This window comes from Ranitomeya variabilis, chromosome 6 (assembly GCF_051348905.1).
Source record: "Ranitomeya variabilis isolate aRanVar5 chromosome 6, aRanVar5.hap1, whole genome shotgun sequence".
Classification (NCBI taxonomy): domain Eukaryota; kingdom Metazoa; phylum Chordata; class Amphibia; order Anura; family Dendrobatidae; genus Ranitomeya; species Ranitomeya variabilis.
In genome coordinates this window covers 207,972,885-207,990,541 of record NC_135237.1, presented here as the reverse complement: position 1 = coordinate 207,990,541, position 17,657 = coordinate 207,972,885, and the positions used below count along the sequence as shown (strand labels likewise).

At 44.7% G+C, this 17,657-nt stretch overlaps 1 protein-coding gene across 1 annotated transcript in view; it reads right to left on the bottom strand.

The window, feature by feature from the left end:
* Positions 1-530: 530 nt before the first annotated feature.
* Positions 531-17,657, bottom strand: part of C6H7orf57 (chromosome 6 C7orf57 homolog) — a 181,877-nt gene continuing 164,750 nt past the window's right edge. Inside the window, 3 exon segments of the mRNA XM_077269404.1 lie at positions 531-554; positions 556-649; positions 1,522-1,646. Coding sequence (XP_077125519.1) covers positions 531-554; positions 556-649; positions 1,522-1,646 — 243 coding nt within the window.

Genomic DNA, 17,657 nt, shown 5'->3' with positions numbered 1-17,657 from the left:
TCCGGGGCCTCCCATCTTCTTACAATGACGTCCTCTTGTCTTCAGGCTGCGGCTCCGGTGCAGGCGTACTTTGTCCTGTTGAGGGCAGAGCAAAGTACTACAGTGCGCAGGCGCCGGTCCTCTCTGACCTTTCCCGGCGCCTGCGCACTGCAGTACTTTGCTCTGCCCTCAACAGGGCAGACAAAATACGCCTGTGCCGGAGCCGCAGCTTGAAGACAAGAAGAGGACGTCATCGTAAGAAGATAGGAGGCCCTGGACCAGAACGCGACGCCGATCGGACCAGAACAGAACCGGGAACGCCCCTGGGTGAGTATATTCTAACCTCTTTTTCTCATCTTTCAGGATACATCGGGGGGCTTATCTACAGCATTACAGATGCCGGTGGGCTTAGCTCACCTTCGATTTTGGGGGTGACAGGTTCCCTTTTAGGAAAGACCATGTAAAAATTACAGCTGTGATTTGCCCCTAATATTTGTCATTATGACTTAACAATAACATAAAAACTACATTTGATGCATGTGATTTACCTTTTATTTTGGTCTTCTGTACAGGTTTTCTATCTTCATCACCATGCTGATGATACCATTCATCCCCATATCCATTACTAAGCAATTTTCCAAAGTTTACCGTGTCCGTTTTATTCCCCGGCCTGTAGTATTAATAAAGGAAAAATTTCAGAAAAGGTTTTCTTTTGGAATTATTTTGCAGATCGCATTTTCTAAGATTTAATGTGGTCTCTACCTAGACAAGAAAACTGTCGTGTACATCATCTCCTTCTTTACCACAGAACTTGTTCCAGGATTACTTTGGTTGGATCCCGAAAATATTACTTTTGATTGATGCTTGTGGTTTCCCTTGCTTGGGTGTTTTTACATGTTTCATATGGCACCTGTGCTGTGTGGTTAGTGTGCAAGTTTTGGTGCCAGCAGCTTTTGGCCATACAGCATTTACAGATAAAGCAACAACCTTTAAGGATATGTGCCCACAGTCAGTAAATGCTGCGAGTTGGATGCTGTGTACTTATGCAACGTCCAACCCGCAGTGGCCAGATGTTACAGTATAGTGGATAGGATTTCAAGAAATCCCATGTCCACTATGTGTCCAAAGACGCCAGTGGCTCACCCGGGGAGAAGGACATGCAGTGTGTCTCTCCAGACCACAGCATATCAATTTCACCCATACAATGTATTGGACGCAGTGAATCCACATGTTCAGTGAACACATGCGGATTTACCTGCATTCAATAGACAGCAGCGCTTTGGATGAAGCGAAAAACCGCTGCCAGTTCCGGATCGTGGGCATGTAGACCAAGTTGTTTTATCTGTAGAAGCTGGTCGGCCTACTATAGTAAAAAAAAACAATGCAGCTCAAAGATGGTGTCCTTCAGCATGTCTGAAAGAACCTTAATGATATAAAATGCTTTAAAAGACAGCTGAACATGATATAAACAGGGTCCAACGTGCAATTTTAAGATTACAGATAGCATTAGGATAAGGTTTCTGATAACTGCTCGCTACTTACATTGGTGGAAAGAAACATTTCTTTCCAAGCTTGTCACCTTTGGTCTTTATTAAAGGAGGTCCTTTCCCAGATGCAATGACTGAGTTATCATTCGTACATTTTGGATTAATTGCTGGAAGCTTAACCTGTATAATAAGAAATATATAAATGCATATACCGGTATGTAAGGAGGAAGGCCAGACTGTGGGTACCTGTACCAAGCCGGGTCCGGAACTGTTTAGGCTACCTCCCTTGTTGCATGGGGGAAGGAATATGGAGCCGGACCGACTTCATGACCCTGGTAGGAGGGGCAGCTTAAAAAAAAAAAGTGTGTGCAGCCTTGGGCAGTTTGGCGCGAATCATCAGCAGCGCAGAGCCAGGTGAGCAGCGTGCTCTGTCCTCTGAGCACGGGCGCCGCGACGGGCTGTTTGGTCCCCGCTGCAGAGAGGAGTGCCGTGCACTCAGTAGCTGCCAGAGACAGAAGTGCCGTGTGCTCCGTGACTGTGAGTACTGCGCAATTAAACAAAAAGAAGCAAAGAACATGCTACCATAGAGATCGCCAATTAGTGTAAACAATTACATGCTTTATTCAACTATGCATAAAGACCCAAAAAACATTAAAAACAATTAAAAGCCAACAACATCCCCAATAGTTGGAAATATCCCCATGAGACCACAAAACTGTTTAAATGTCACAACACCATAATAACAGAAAAGTATACCAACAAATGGTCTGATGATACAATTAAATGGTTTGGCACCTGGTAAGGAGAGTTATTCACCACTCAAAATAATGGTAGATTTTCAAGATAAACCTGTTCTTGTAAAATTGTTAGTAACCAAATAACATTAACTGATATACAGATTTCCGAGCTGCTGCATTATAATAAATGCTGACGTGCAAAAGGTGGATAAAAATGCATTTTAGAAAGCCTTCAATATTATGATCTGCCAAGATGTAACTATGTACCCATATGACAAGTAAAAATGGGAATTAAAACCTGTACTTGCAAAGAATATAATAGATACTAACTATTGAGCACAACCAGCCATGATGACAATGGAAGAAGAAGGATTTCCATAGTAGCGGAGAAAGTGCCGTAATGAAAGTTCAAGTGTGATAAAAGGCACCAGACCAGAGCAGTTGTCAGATTCAGATAGGGTCCATGGGGCTGCAAAGCCCAACGCGTGTCGCCACACACGGTGGCTTCGTCAGGGGCAGAAGTCAGTGAGTACTGTGCACTTGCAGAGAAGAGAAGGCCGAGTAACGGACAGACTTTTGAGGCCTAACCTGCCACTTGCTTCCCGCCCGTTTACTTTTGACTCAGAGTGCCGTGGCCTTGTTTGTTTCGGCCGCATGTGCTTCTGGACTAGGGGCTTGGTGGAAGGTACCTGAGACCGACCGCTGCCGCCAGAAGATGGACCATCGCTTAAAGGACCCCATCTGAGGACATCGCCCAGCCGCTGCCGGTTCTACAACCACCAGCGGGATCATCAGCTGCAGAGGACCATACAGGACAGGATAAGTTTCTTCATTGAACTGCTTGTTTTACAGTTGCTACCCCTATTATCCCTCCTTTAACCTCCCTGCGAGGAGTGAATACCTAGTTTTATTAAATTGTTACATCTTGTTAACCCTTGCTCTGCCTCCTGTTTGTCACTGCATCCTGCAACCTGCTTACATATACATAATTACATACAGTATATACCTGAAAAGCAAAGTATGCAGCACAGCATTCCCGCAACTAGAAGTTTGATGTTTTTTGCCAAGTAGCACTTCAAAAGACAGGAACAATCTGAGCTAAAATGGTCGGGCAAGCTGACATTGCGCTGGTCATAGGTCACTGGTGTGGAGGAAGGCAACAAAGTCTTCAATTCTATGGCGGATCGTTATGGTCAAGAATAATGGACAGCTTTGCCCATGGGAAATTGTTGTGTGGTTATATCCTCTTAATTTTAATCTATCTTTATAGGGAACCTGTCAGTAGGATTGTGCTCAGTAAGCTACAGACAGTGTCATGTCGGCACCGTTATACTGATTAAAACCATACCAGGGTGGATGAAATCCAACTTGTGATTGTTGATTAATCTGCATTTGTATTTTTCAGTTAATGACATGATTGTGCTCCGGGGCGGGGCTTTTTGTGGTGCTCTGTTCACACATTCATCTGTATGGCTTATGACAGGTCACTGATCCTTCAGTGACCTGCCCCCTATTTTACATACTGCATATCATATGGTCAGTTTAAAAAACAAAATTTATATTCATCAAAATGGAGCCGGCGGCTGCGCCTGCACTGTAGCATAATTCATATGCCTAATATGCATATATTCATTTATGATTTAGTCCTATACTATCTGGGGAAATTTTTTTTGTCTTCATCAAAATGGTACCGGTGTGTTCTGATAGATGCTACTGTGCAAGCGCTAGCGCCATTTTGATGGAGAAAAAAAAACATGTGGATTCATCAAAATGGCACGGGCAGCGCATGCACAGTAGCATCTATCGCGTTCCAATAGATGCTACTATACAAGCGCCACTGCCATTTTGCTGCAGCAAAAAAAATTTTTTCACTCCAACAAAATGGTGGGCAGTATCATCTATCGGTAACCACATTAACCCCTTTCCGACATCGGTCATACATTTACGCTGATGTCAGACTCTGTTCCTTTGATGTGGGCTCCGGCGCTGAGTCCACATCTTTCCAAGCACATGTCAGCTGTTTTGTACAGCTGACATGGGCCTGGAACAGCTGCGGGTTAACCCGTTAAATACCGCTGTCAAATGCTGACAGCAGTATTTAACTCGCGCTTCCGGCCATTGGGCCGGAAATTCGCCCACCTGTGACCCTGTCCACCCAGATTCACCCACCGGTGATACCATCGCCTGTATGTAGCAGAGCCTATCGGGTTGTGGTAGCTTCTAGTCTCCCATGGAGACTATTGAAGCATGCCAAAAGTAAAAAAAAAAAAAAAAAAAAACTTTTAAAAACATAAAAAAATATAAACGATCAAATCACCCCCCTTTTGCCTCATTTGGAATAAAACAATAAATAAATCAAACATACACATATTTGGTATCACCGCGTGCAGAATCGCTCAATCTATCAATAAAAGAAAGGATTAACCTCATTGCTAAACAGTGTAGCGAGAAAAAAATATAAAAATCCCAGAATTACGCTTTTTTGGTTGCCGCGACATTGCATTAAAATGCAATAGCGGGCAATCAAAAGATCGTATCTGTACCAAGATGGTATCATTAAAAACAACAGCCCGGCACACAAAAAAATAAGCCCTCACCTAACCCTAGATCACGAAAAATGGAGTCGCTACTGGTATCGGAAAATGGAGCAATTATTATTATTATTATTATTTTTTTTTTTTTAAAGTTTGGAATGTTTTTTCTTCATTTAGATAAAAAAAGAACCTAGAAACCTAGAAATGTTTGATGCCTATGAACTTCTAAAGACCTGGAGAATCATAATGTCAGGTCAGTTTTAGCATTTATATACACAGTAAAAAGCTCTGGCAAAAATTAAGAGATCACTGCAAAATGTTCAGTTTGTCTGATTTTTCTCTTTATAGGTATATTTTTGAGTAAAATGTAAATTGTTCATTTATGCTATAAACTTAATTCTCATCTCTCATATCCTCCCTGTCTCACAACCCTAAACAGCTTTTCACCACTTTCAATTCTCTACTCCATCCCCTCCCTCTCCTCTCATTTCTGCGGACGATTTTGTCTCCTTCTTTAAGCAGAAGATCGATCCGATCAGAGAAAGCTTCTACCGCAGCCCCCAATGCCCCTCTTCGTTTCTCAGCCCTGTTCCTCCAAAACCAGCTTCTCCACCATGACAGAAGATCAGCTCTCCACCCTCCTGTCAAGATCACATCTCACCACTTACATGCCTGACCCGCTCCCGTCCCACCTCATTCCTAATCTCGCCAGTCTTCATCCCTAACCTAACACACCTAACCTAACACACCTCTTCAACCTCTCAGTAAAAAATGGTGCATTCCCCTCATCCTTCAAGCATGCCTCGATCACACCCATCCTCAAAAAGCCATCTATCGACCCATCCTCAGTATCTAGCTATCGCCTGATATCTCTTCTCCCTTATGCCTCAAAACTACTGGAACAGCACGTTCATTTTGAACTGTCCTCCCACCTCTTCCTGCTCCTTCTTTTACCGCTTACAATCTGGCTTCCGACCACATCACTCAGCTGAAACAGCCCTAACTAAAGTCACCAATGACCTACTAACCGCCAAGAGCAAGCAACACTAATCAGTCCTCCTTCTCCTGGACCTGTTTTCTGCCTTCAACACTGTCGACCATTCCCTCCTGATACAGATTCTCTTGCAGCGCCCCAGAGTCCTGGTCGTTGCAGTACTGTGGCTCCGCCACTAAGGGGAGCTATGGTACGTCTGATGGCACTGAAGGAGTTCATCTGACCAGGTATCACAGACACCAATACATTTCACAGTCGGGCCTCCAGGGGGAGCTAAGGGTTCTATTCATTAGGCCACTCCTCACATACTGGTAAAACTGGGGGTCAGGCAGGAAGTTAGATGAGAAAGCTGACTGGGTTGGAACCAGGCAACACCTTGTGGCAGAGGGTGTTGTGGGGGAAGATTCGGTAGGGCCCCTGTCGGGGGTGGGATCCTGACAGAGGTCTGGCAACTTGAGAGAACGTCACGGGACCGTGCCTGCTCAGTATAGCGGCGGTGCCCAAGGAAGGATTAGAAGCGAGATAGATTGTGCTGAGTGAGAAACGAGATCAAAGCAATAAGGGGAATACCAGTAGGAGTCGTGCTGTGAGACCGAGGCAACATCCTACTGAGGCGCACAACCGGCGGCCGGAACGCCGAGGAAGTTTTCATACATCCAGCTTCAAGCAATACTTCAAACCAATGGCAGGACAGTCAGTCACAGGCGGGCTGTCTCACCTAAATCACCTACGAAGACATAGGGGGCAACTTGTGGAGAGGGGCGACTCTAGGGTCCCGGAAGAGCTCCGAGCCTACCCGTCATACGGGTGCCGTCCTAACCGTAACATCAGGGAGGGACGGAAGATTAGCAGGACATCATCTAATCGAGTTGTGAGGGAACTTAAGAAACAGACACAACAGTTGTGGGGACTTTCCGTAAGCACAGCAGGGAAGGATCACAACACATAGCACTAGCAGGAAGGCACAGATTTCCACCTGCAAAGAGAACTCTGGAGGTGCCATTGGACCGGCCGGACTTGCGCAGCCTGGTTAACCGTATTCCGGATTGAGGACCCAGAGATCTTCAGTAAAGAGGTAAAGAGACTGCAACTTGGTGTCCTCGTTATTTACTGCACCGCACCACCACCACTATCAATCATACTATCACTGTACGCCCCTCAGCAGGGTCACGGACCGGGCCTAGCCACCGTGACAACCCCAGAGCAGAGACTCAGAGGCCCGGTACCGGGTACCCCTCGGCCCTGCGGCAGTGGGGGCGCTACACTCTCATCTCTCGGCATCACAGACTTGGCCCTATCCTGGATCTCGTCTTATCTAACAGACCAAACATTCAGTGTCTCCATCTCCCACACCCTCACCTCACCTTGTCTCTCGGTTCCCCAAGGCTCAGACCTAGGGCCCCTGTGCTTCTCCATCTACACCTTTGGCCTGGGACAGCTCATAGAATCCCACGGTTTACAGTATCATCTCTACGCCGACGACACGCAGATCTACCTCTCTGGACCTGACCTCACTTCCTTACTGACCAAAATCCCACAATGTCTGTCTGCTATTTCAACTTTCTTTTCTGCTCGCTTTCTAAAACTGAACGTGGACAAAACAGAACTCATCATCTTTCCCCCATCTCACTCCGTCCCTCCACGAGACCTATCCATCAGTGTTAATGGCTGCTCACTTTCTCCAGTCTCACACGCTCAGTGCCTCGGGGTGATCCTCGACTCTGCCCTCTCTTTCAAGCCACATATCCAAGCCCTTGCCTCCTCCTGCCAACTGAAACTCAAAAATATTTCCCAGATCTGTATATTCATTGACTATGAAACCACAAAACACTAGTGCACGCCCTTATCTCCCGCCTCGACTACTGCAACCTCCTACTCTCTGGCCTCCTCTCTAGCACTCTGGCACCTCTCCAATCCATCCTACACTCTGCTGCCCGATTAATTCACCCGTCTCCCCTTTATTCCCCAGACTCCCCTCTCTGCCAAGCCCTTCACTGGCTTCCTATTGTCCAGAGGCTCCATTTCAAAACCCTAACTATGACATACAAAGCCATCCACAACCTGTCTCCTCCATACATCTGTGACATGGTCTCCCGGTACTTACCCACATGCAACCTTTGATCCTCTCAAGATCTACTTCTCTACTCCCCACAAGACTTCTCCCATGCTTCACCCATACTCTGGAACTCACTACCCTAACACATCAGACTCTCGCCTACCATGGAAACATTAAAAAAGAACCTGAAGACCCACCTCTTCCAACAAGTGAACAACCTGCAGTGATCCTTAGTCTGCTGAACCGCTGCACAACTAGCTCTACCCTCTCCTAGTGTATCCTCACCCATCCCTGTAGACTGTGAGCCCTCGCGGGCAGGGTCCTCTCTCCCTCTGTACTTGTGTGTGCCTTGTTTTGCTCGTTTATTGTACTTTTCTAAAATTGCTTCTTCCACGTGTAAAGCGCCATGGACTAAATAGCTATGAAAATTAATAATAATAACAATAATAATAAACTTCTGACAACATGTCTCTAAATTTCCAAGCAATAAATTTTGTTTTTTTTTTCTGAAAAGGAGAAAAGGTCAAAATTAAAAAACAAAGAAACAGTGCTTTCAAACCTCAAATAATGCAAAGAAAATGAATTCATAATAATTTAGAAACAAAAAAAACTAATGTTTTAACTCAGGAAGAGTTCAGAAATCAATATTTTGTGAAATAACCATGATTTTTATTCACAGCTTTCATGCGTCTTGACATGCTTTCCACCAGTCTTTCACACTGCTTCTGGTGCAAAAATTTAAACAGCTCTTCTTTGTTTGATGGCTTGTGACTATCTAGAATTCTCTTGATTACATTCCAGAGGTATTCAATAGGGTTCAGGTCTGGAGACTGGGCTGCCCATGACAGTTGATGTGGCGGTCTGTTAATTTTTGCCAGAGCTGTCTATATATATTTATATATCACTAGATGGTGGCCCGATTCTAACGCATCGGGTATTCTAGAATATGTATGCGTAGTGTATAGCACAACCACTAAGTACATTGCGCAGCCCATGCAGTACATTGCGCAGCCCACGCAGTACACTGCGCAGCCCACGCAGTACACTGCGCAGCCCACGCAGTACATTGCGCAGCCCACCCAGCACATTGCGCAGCCCACGCAGTACATTGCGCAGCCCACGCAGTACATTGCGCAGCCCACGCAGTACATTGCGCAGCCCACGCAGTACATTGCGCAGCCCACGTTGTATATTGCGCAGCCCACGTTGTATATTGCGCAGCCCACGTTGTATATTGCGCAGCTCACGTTGTATATTGCGCAGCCCAAGTTGTATATTGCGCAGCTCACGTTGTATATTGCGCAGCCCAAGTTGTATATTGCGCAGCCCACGTTGTATATTGCGCAGCCCACGTTGTATATTGCGCAGCCCACGTTGTATATTGCGCAGCCTATATTGTGCAGCCCATGTAGTATATTGCGCAGCCTATATTGCGCAGCCCACGTATATAGCAATGTGGGCATGATATCCCTGTTAAAAAAAAAAAAAAAAGAATTAAAATCTCTTGATTACATTCCAGAGGTTTTCAATAGGGTTCAGGTCTGGAGACTGGGCTGCCCATGACAGTTGATGTGGCGGTCTCTTAATTTTTGCCAGAGCTGTCTAAATACATTGTGCTCCAAATTATTATGCACAAAGAGTTTCGGAGTGATAAGGTTAGAATTTATTTGTTTGTCATTTAAACTCATTGATGGTGATGTGTGTCAGGGCTCTTTATATCACTGGAAGCAATTGCAGATAGCTGTGCACATTAGTTTGGCAGGTGTGTCCAAATAAAGGCAAGTCTACTTAAGAAGGCTGTTCCACATTATTAAGCAGCCTACATTTTTTGCCAAAATAGGAAAGAAAAAGGATGTTTCGGCTGCTGAGAAGCAACAAATTGTGGAGTATTTAGGTCAAGGCATGACTACAATCAACATTGCAAAGACACTTCATCGTTATCATCGCACAATCAAGAAGTATGTAGCCGATTCCCAGCACACACGTGTGCGTGCTGATAAGGAAAAATTGAGGACTCTTTCCAACAGGCAATTGCGTAAGGTTAAAAGAGCAGCTGCAAAAATGCCTTGTCATAGCAGCAGACAAGTTTTTGAAGCTCCTGGTGCCTCCAACGTCCTCAGAACAACAAGATGCAAGGTCCTTCAGAGGTGCGTAAGCCATCCTGTTGACCACCTCAATCCACTGCACACAAGCAGAAACGGCTCCAGTGGGCCAAACGATACATGAAGACTGACTTCCAAACTGTTTTGTTCACCGTTGAGTGCCGTGCAACGCTCGATGGTCCAGATGGATGGAGTGGAGGATGGCTGGTTGATGGACACCCCATGAAAACACGGCTAAGGCGCCAACAAGGAGGAGGTGGAGTAATGATTTGGGCTGGAATTATGGGGAGAGAGATTGTCGGCCCCTTTATGATCCCTGAAGGGGTAAAGATGAACTCCATAATCTACGTGGAGTTTCTAAAACAACACTTCCTGCCATGGTTCAAGAGGAAGAACTGTGCTTTCCACAGCAAGATCATTTTCATGCATGATAATGCACCGTCTCATGCTGCAAAAAACACATCTGCATCTCTGGCTGCTATGGGCATAAAAGAGGACAAACTTATGGTGTGGCCACCATCTTCCCCTGACCTCAACCCCATTGAGAACCTCTGAAGCATCATCAAAAGGAGTGTCTATGATGGCGGGAGGCAGTTCACATCTAAGCAACAGCTCTGGGAGGGTATTATGTCCACATGCAAAACAATTGAAGCAGAAACCATCCAAAAACTGACAAATTCAATGGACGAGAGAGTTCAGAAGCTTATTTCGAACAAGGGGTCCTATGTGCAAATGTAACATCACCTAGAATAAAGTTTTCACTTGAAAACTATTTGATTTCATTTTGTGATAAGCTGATAATGCTTATAACTTCACAATTGGCCATTTTTTTGTTCAAAATAAAATAAAAAAGGTTGAAAACTCTGCTGTGCATAATAATTTGGAACATGCATTTTGAGTGTTTATTTTTTTTTTAAAAGATTCTGTTTTCATAGGCAGTTTGTTCCAAAACATTGCAATTATACTAGAATAGTAGATGACTGGAAAATAACAATGACTGCAATTCAGATAGGTAATTTAGAGAAAATATGAGGAAATGTTATTTGCATAATAATTTGGAACACAGTGTATATTTATATATCACTAGATGGTGGCCCGATTCTAACGCATCGGGTATTCTAGAATATGTATGCGTAGTGTATAGCACAACCACTAAGTACACTGCGCAGCCCACGCAGTACACTGCGCAGCCCATGCAGTACATTGCGCAGCCCACGCAGTACATTGCGCAGCCCACGCAGTACATTGCGCAGCCCATGCAGTACATTGCGCAGCCCATGCAGTACATTGCGCAGCCAACGCAGTACATTGCGCAGCCCACGTATATTGAGCAGCCCACGTTGTATATTGCGCAGTTCACGTTGTATATTGCGCAGCCCACGTTGTATATTGCGCAGCCCACGTTGTATATTGCGCAGCCCACATTGTATATTGCGCAGCCTATATTGCGCAGTTCACGTAGTATATTGCACAGCCCACGTATATAGCAATGTGGGCATGATATCCCTGTTGAAAAAAAAAAAAAGAATTAAAATAAAAAATAGTTATATACTCCCCTTCCGTTGGCGCCTGGATCCAGGAAGCGGTTACCGACACTTGGGATCCACCCAAGCTCCGCCGAGCCGCTCACGCCAGTCGCCATCTTCCGTTCCCAGGATGCATTGCGAAATTACTCAGAAGACTTAGCGGTCTCGCGGTCTTAGCGGAGTGTGAGTATAGCAGGTTTTTTGTTTTCTTTAATATTTTTAACATTACATTTTTTTACTATCGATGCCGCATAGGCTGCATCAATAGTAAAAAATTGGGGACACACAGGGTTAATAGCAGCGGTTACGGAGTGCGTTACCGGCGTCATAACGCGGTCCGTTACCGCCGGCATTAACCCTGTGTGAGCGGTGACCGGAGGGGAGTATGCGGGCGCCGGGTAATGAGTGCGGGGAGTAAGGAGCGGCCATTTTCTTCCGGACTGTGCGCGTCGCTGATTGGTCGTGGCAATGGTCGTGGGCGTTTTGCCATGACCAATCAGCGGCTTGGATTTCATGACAGACAGAGGCCACGACCAATGAATATCCGTGACAGAAAGAAAGACAGACAGACAGGACAGACAGAAAGACGGAAGTGACCCTTAGACAATTATATAGTAGATTAATACAAAAAAACCCAGAACATATTCAGGAGCTGTGAAGCACTTTTTGGACAGCCATAATGCAGATATGAAATATAAAATTACACTTACCGGTAATTCGGTTTCTAAGACCCTCCACGACAGCACCACAGGAGATTGCCTCCCCATCCTAATTAGGGACAGGAAACACAAGAAGTTTAAGTAGCCCTCCCCCTCCCTTCATCTTCAGTGTTTTTACCAAGGACTACACAGAATGAATGCTTGATTTATTAACAGCAAGGAATCAAGTGAACATAAAATTTCTTAGGGGGATATTACGCGTGCTGTCGTGGATAGCCTTAGAAACCGAATTACCGGAAGGTGTAATTCTATTTTGTCTAATCCCCTACACGGCAGCACCACAAGAGAAATGCCAAAGAATAACGCTATGGAGGGACAATAGACATTAGGTCTAATCTGTAATGCATTTTAGATTCCAGGTGGAACAGAGGAAGTTTGCAGTATTTCGTGTTCTGGAAGGGTTTCGGTCCCGAGGATAATTCCTGGGTGAAAGCTGAGGATGTCTCGGCCTCAAGGCTGATTAAGGCTTTTCACAGGAGATTTCCGAATAAGGCTCGGCCAAGAGGATCCGGAGGATTCTCATAAAAGGGGAGATACTTTTAGAATCTGTTTTGTTTTTACCATCCACCATCTTGTTGTGATTTTCTGGCTGCTTGTCTTTTTCCCCTGGTGCTGGGTTGTCTTGGTCAGGTGATAGTATCACCCTTTATTACCCAGCACCTGCCTCCCATTCCTTGCTGGACATCAGTGTTAATCCACTAGAGTTCTGGCTAGGTGCTTTGACAGCTTTCTGTGTTTGATATTTTGCAGTTCTGGGATCTCTGGTTCTGCGATCTTTTGTTTCTGTTTTTAGTTTGTTTCTGCAGCATTCTCTATGTTTCCTATGAGGAGGTGACCTGTTTTTTATACCCAGTCCTTAGATCTTTTAGGGACATCCTTCCCCTTATCTATAGGTCATTTTTGTTTTTTCCTCCCCTTCTTCCATGCGCCATAACTTTATTTTTCTGTCAATATAGCTGTACAATGTCTTGTTTTTTGCGGGATGAGTTGCACTTTTAAATGACTCCATTAATTTTACTTCATGGTGTACGGGAAAACAGGGTTAAAAATTCCAAATGTGTTGAAATTGCAAAAAAGCCCAATTCCATCATTGTTTTATGGTCTTTCAACAATCCACCAGTGATTGTTAAAGGCACATGATGACTGACTAAATTAGTCCTCATGAGAAGGGAAAGATAAGGGATCAGCGTGTGAGCAGAGACATGACATATGACATAAATATATGTCTTATGTTGTGAAAGGTTTATTCCAGGACAAGTTGTAGTTTTGAATGACAATTCATTTCATCTTACAATGTACTAGAAAATGGCAAAAGAATTCAAATGAAATAAAAAAAAGTGCTGCTCATATTTTAATCCCCTTTGGGGTTTTAAATCAATGAACATCTGATTGCACGTTCTATGTACAACTATATTGCAATGCATAGCTAAAATTACGGTCTCCTAGGAAGAGTATCGCAGGAGTGCACAGTAGACATGAGGACCTTAAACAGGCTGTCATGGCAACACATGGGCACTCTGTTATGTTGTTGGGAAGCGATGGATGGAAAGGCATGCCCCCAAAACATGAGCCTTAAATGGAGCTAGCAGAGATTTGTTAGACTCCCATTGAACATAAAATTAGCCCGTATTCTATTCTTAGGGGATCATTTACTTTCTTGAGAAAAAAAAAATCTTATCATAAGTTAGAATTTCCTTTCTGTGTAAATCTTTTATTAACGCAAGTTGTATACATATATTCATTGTGATTCAAAACATTAATAGACATAAATATGGGTAAGACTTGATGTAGGCATTTTAAGCAATAAAATGCATTAAGGTTTGAAAAGTCTCATGTAATACAATTATTTCTAACGTCCTAGAATGAGCATATGGAATCAACTGAATTTTAAGAACAGAGATAGCTATAACTTAATATCGAGTAATAACCGTGTATTAGCTTAAACTTAAACGTGATTATGTTTAAGACAATATGAAGAAGGAAAGAGAAAGAGGAGAAAAAAGGGAAAGATTAAAGGAACAGGGGGGGGGAATTGGGTTCCTGGTTTCTCGTCCACGATCAACCGTGTCCCATCCAAGATGTCAGATCCGAGGTCTCCCTGAAAATGATCCATGGAGACCATATATTCAGCACTTTGTCTAGGGCTCCCGTATCCTGCCCGATCAACTGCTCCATTCTATAGATATGGTTCAATTCTAAAACGAGATCAGCACGTGATGGGATTTGGATTGTTTCCAGTACCTAGGTATTAAATTTCGTGCGGCTGTGAGGAAGTGTCTAAGAAGACCTCTCTTGAACCCGGCAATGGAGAGATCGCATATCGATAACAAGGCCAGCTCCATAGTCGGCTGTATACTGTAAAAGGATAATTTGTTGTGTAAATCAAAAACATCCTTCTAGAATTTATTAATGGGGGGCAAGACCACCAGATGTGAGAATATGAACCCTTTTCCGTCCAGCATCTCCAGCATACATCTGGGATGGATGGAAATATGTTATGGATACTGTCTGGACATCTGTACCACCGTGACAGTAGTTTGTAACTTCTCTCCTGGTGGTCGGCACACAGCGAAGATCTGGAAGTATGAAGAAGACACTTGGATCTATCCTCTTGTGATAAAATTTTGTTTAAATCATTTTCCCATTTCGTGAAGAAAGCAGGAGAGCCAGACGCGGATACCTGATGATCTTGGAACATCCTATACAGGAATGATAACGACCGTGCGGGAGGACCCACACCCAGGCATGCCGACTCAAAGGGAGTGAGGGGTCTAAATATTTTGGCCTGCCTAGAGATCACGTTAATGAAACTTTTGATCTGTTCATACAAAAACCATGAGTCAGGAGGTGGATCTGATTCAGCAAAGAGGGACTGAAGGGGTGTTATTGTAGATTGGGTAATATAATCGTAAACTATCGGATGACTGTCTCTGTGCTTGTGTAAGAAGAAGGTTTTGCCCTGTCCAGCCGGAAAGTCTAGGTTATCAATAATCGGGGTCATAGGGCCGGGCATTGAGGAAATATTGAGTTTTTGGCTGCCATTTTTGATGAATAGCGCTAAGTTTCTTGTGAGGAGGGGAAGGTCCTCTCTCCTTTCATGAGCGTTTTTCTTTTGCCAAATGGTGGTAATGGGATTGGTCGCCGAGAGTTTAAGTTCTAAGTTCACCCATTTTTTGTTGTGGGCTTGATGGAAAAGGTCCATAACACAGGTGCCCAGGGATGCATAGTTGTAAAGTTGGAAGTTTGGAAGCCCCAATCCCCCCACCTGTTTGGCCCTGCTCAGGAGTAGGTATGATATCCGTGCGCGTTTGCCAGACCAAATATACCGTGTGATCATGGCCTTAAGCCTGGAGAAAAAGGAGGGTGGGAGGGCTATAGGGATAGTCTGGAAGAAGTAGAGAAGACGTGGCAGCAAATCCATCTTAATGGAGTTTATTCTGCCTAGCCAGGATAAATGAAGTTTATTCCATCTTCCCAGGTCTAACTCCACTCTTCGGAGGGCCGGTCTGTAATTGGCGTCGTATAATTGTGATGATTTAGAGGTCAGTGTAATGCCCAGGTATTTGAGAGAATCTGTTCGCCATCTAAACGGAAAAGATGAGCTCAATTGGGAGACCAGGGAGGGCGAGAGAGAGACATTTAGAACTTCAGATTTATGAGAGTTTATCTTAAAATTACTCAGGAGCCCGAAACTCCGGAGCTCTGAGATGATATTGGGGATGGTGGTCATAGGGGAGGTGATATACACTAGCACGTCGTCTGCAAACAAGGCCAGTTTATGTTCTTCTGACCGAATCTCTATTCCCTTTATAGATGGATTATTGCGTATCGCGTTGGCTAAGTGCTCCATGGTTAGAACATATAGCAAGGGAGAGAGAGGACACCCCTGCCTGGTGCCATTGCGAATTTGTATAGGGTTAGACAGAGCCCCGTTTACTTTGATCTGCGCCAAGGGAGCCTCATAGAGCGCCATGATACCTCTCAGCATCTTCTTTTTAAGCCCTATGCCCTCCAGAGCCCCGTGCATAAACTCCCACCCCACCCTATCGAATGCCTTCTCGGCATCAATTGAAAGTATACACATAGGATCGCCTTCTCTATTGGCCCTATCGATCAGAGAGATGGATCTTATGGTATTATCCCTTGCCTCTCTTCCCGGGACAAAACCAACCTGGTCCTGATTAATCAGATGGGGCAAGAGACTATTTAGCCTCTTGGCTATCATTTTGGCATAGATTTTGACGTCTATATTAATAAGTGAGATAGGACGATAGCTGCTACAAAGCGCAAGATCCCTCTCCGGCTTTGGAATGACCGTTATATGCGCAGCCAAGGCCTGTGGTGGAAATGACCCCCCCGATGCCACATAGTTACAAGAGGTTAGGAGCGGAGTACACAGCAAGTCTGAGAACTGTTTATAAAAACTAGCTGTGAAGCCGTCAGGTCCAGGGCTCTTACCCGGCTTCAGGTCCCCAACCACTGCAGAAATCTCCTCTAGAGAGAAATCGTCCTCCAATCCCGCCAAGCACTCCTCCGAGACAGTAGGCAGTCGATTTAACTGGATATACGATTTAATTTTATCTCGAAGTAAGTGCGGGGGCAGATCGTTAAAATGGCCCTTTAAGTTATAGAGAGAGCTATAATAGTCATGAAAGCTAGCGAGTATGTCCTGTGTACTGTAAACTTTTTTATTCCTAGCGTTTTTAATGTATGGGATGAATGTTTGGGGACCTCGGGGGTGTAGGGCCCTTGACAAAAGCCTGCCACTTTTGTTGCCCAGATGGTAGAAGCGACTCTTTATCTTTTCTCTCAAGCACCGGGACTTTTGATCTAGGATAGTGAGTAACTTTTGTCTAGCCGTGGACAGGTCCGACAGGGTGGACGAGGAAAGGTCTTGTTTGTGTTTTGTTTCAAGTTTGAGAATCTGGGAGGACAACTCCGCAATTTCTGCAGTACGTTCTCTTTTAAGACGAGCACCATGTGATATAAACACACCTCTCAAGATACATTTTAGAGTCTCCCATTTAATTGAGGGGGGCGTGGGATCGTTGACATGGTCCACCACGAAACCGGTAATGGAGCGCTTCACTTCTGAGACACAGATCGGATCCTGTAGGAGATTTTCATTTAATCTCCAGGAGAATCTGGATCTCGCAAAGGGATCCATTTGCACCGTAAAATAGATAGGAGCGTGGTCAGACCTCAAGATCGACCCCACGTCAGCCTCTACCCCGCTGTCTAGCAGGGAGTGAGAGACAAAGAAGTAATCAATTCTACTATATGTAGAGTACAATGGGGAATAGAAGCTATAGTCCCTCACGCCTGGGTGCAGCGCCCTCCACACGTCTATCAGCCGCAAATCACTCAGCTGCCTCCCCACTTTTTTGATAGAGGATACAGGGTATGAGGACTTACCTGACGACACGTCAAGCAGAGGATTCATTGGAAGATTGAAGTCGCCTCCGAGGATTATTGGAGTACCTCCAGCAAATCGTTCTAGAAGCCGTTTACATGTGAAACCGA